Raw genomic sequence first — 1,877 nt, forward strand, 5'->3', positions numbered from 1 at the left:
CAGTCTGTCCCCCCAACCTAGCACCCAAAAGGTGTCACAGGCCAAGAGACTCCCCTGCAGCTGCTCCCCCCAGCCTGGCAAACATATCCCCAGGGAGGGCTGTACCCACTAGGAGCCCTTGGGGGCTTTCGCACTAAGCCAGGAAGGAGTATGTGGTGGGGTTCACAGGCTAAATAATTGCCCCTCCCCGCCAACACTCTGCATGGGGCTGTTAATCCCTGCCCCCACACCTGGGACCAACCCTCACCTGGCTGCTGGCTGCTGCTGCCTCTGAGGGAAGCCGCTCTCTGTCCTGGGGGGGTCTGTGAGCCCTGGGAACTGCGGGGTAGGATAAGAGGTAGATGGGGAGGCCCCTTCTGTGCTGAAGAAAGAAGAGGGGAGAAATTCAGCTGGAGGGGTGGGGCCAAGCATGGCTTCTCCTCCAGCCACACAAGCTCCATGCCCCGCCCCCAACAGAATCCATTCCACAGCACTACCCTAAAGGGAGATGCTAGGAGGGGGCCAGGCACAGCTGGTGAACTCTGAGACAGGTGGGGCATCACACTGTATCATCCAGTTGCAAGTCTTACCCCCACCCTGCTCCACACCCCACAGGTCCCCCCACTCCCAGCCAGAGTGCAGGGCTGACTGCAAACCCTGCCCTTCTCTCAGCCCCCAGCCAGCTTCCCCCCCTGCCCCGCAACTCCCCAGCCCCCTGCAAGCCCCACTTACCTCACAGGCTCCAGTAGGAAAGTAAGCTTGAGCCAAACCTTGGGAGACTGAATGCATCAGGCTCTGCCCTTTCCCCGCCCCCTCCCGCAAGGTTGGGGGTTTCCCCTGGGCTGTGTCAGTACAGCCACACTGCTGCCCACTTAAACAAGTGGTTATTGCCATCCATTCAAGCTGTTCAGGTGTTTCTACTGCTCATGTGTCACTTGGGCAGTAAGGAGGTCATCCCAAGGTGTTTACTGCACACACTCAACTTTTTGTTGTGTATGTGTAGTGAACACGCATAACAACTGATTATGTTACTAGGAGACATAGGCAAGAACAAATTATTATTACTTCTGTTTACATTGTTAATTCAACTGATGCTGTTTTGGATACTTCTAATTAACAATACTATTATTTTTAAAAATGTATTTAACTGACAGTTTGTGTGTGTCATTTTGAAACTGGTGGGGTGGTGCCCGAGTGCCCCCTGTTGACCGGCTGCCACTGGAAGGGACAAAACGTCCCCTCCCCTTGAAGACCTCCCTCCAAGGTAAAGGGGCACAGCCAAGGAGGCAGGGCTTCCTTTCCCACACTTCTATGCGGCCAAACCTTAAGGGACACTCATCTGGAGAAGGGTGGGGCCAGAAATGGCTCTTCCCCTTGGCTAAACCCCACCCCTAGGGCACCTACTAATGTAAAGGAGATGACTGAGAAGGGACGTGGCCAAGGGTAGTCCCTTCCACTGCATCTACAAGCCCCACACCCTGCACCCTTCTTACTCCATGCGGGCTAGCCCTCGGTGGGGGGGCTGGCCTTCGGTGGGGGAGCTGGCGTGGCTTTCCAGCTCGCCGTTCAGCGCCTGGGGAGGTGAACCCATGTGGGGGGACTCCTGGAGACCTGGGGCAGAAAAGGGGCAGTTAAGCAGCAGCATGGAACCCACCAGCCATCCTGAGCCCACCCAGTCTAATATCCCCCTCACCATTCCCACAGGCCTGGCCAGCCTGGCACCGCCCCCCCCATGTGCTCCAGAGGAGATCACCTTCCTAAGTGACTGGTTACAGACCAGCCTGTGACTACAGAGGAAGTTGAATTCCCTCCTAGCTGCATAGGATTTGGGACTGGGTGGGACACTTTCGGCACCCCCCCCATAGGGTATCTCGCTCCCCAGGGGTACTCACTTCCTG

The 1,877-nt window shown here is 56.7% G+C and overlaps 1 protein-coding gene across 1 annotated transcript in view; it reads right to left on the bottom strand.

Moving 5' to 3' along the window:
* Positions 1–243: 243 nt before the first annotated feature.
* PPP6R1 (protein phosphatase 6 regulatory subunit 1) overlaps positions 244–1,877 on the bottom strand; it is a 23,310-nt gene continuing 21,676 nt past the window's right edge. The window contains 2 exon segments of the mRNA XM_025196710.1: positions 244–361; positions 1,473–1,613. Of these exon segments, the coding sequence (XP_025052495.1) occupies positions 244–361; positions 1,473–1,613 (259 nt within the window).

Source organism: Alligator sinensis, unplaced genomic scaffold (genome assembly GCF_000455745.1).
Source record: "Alligator sinensis unplaced genomic scaffold, ASM45574v1 scaffold647_2, whole genome shotgun sequence".
In the NCBI taxonomy this organism is placed as follows: Eukaryota; Metazoa; Chordata; order Crocodylia; family Alligatoridae; genus Alligator; species Alligator sinensis.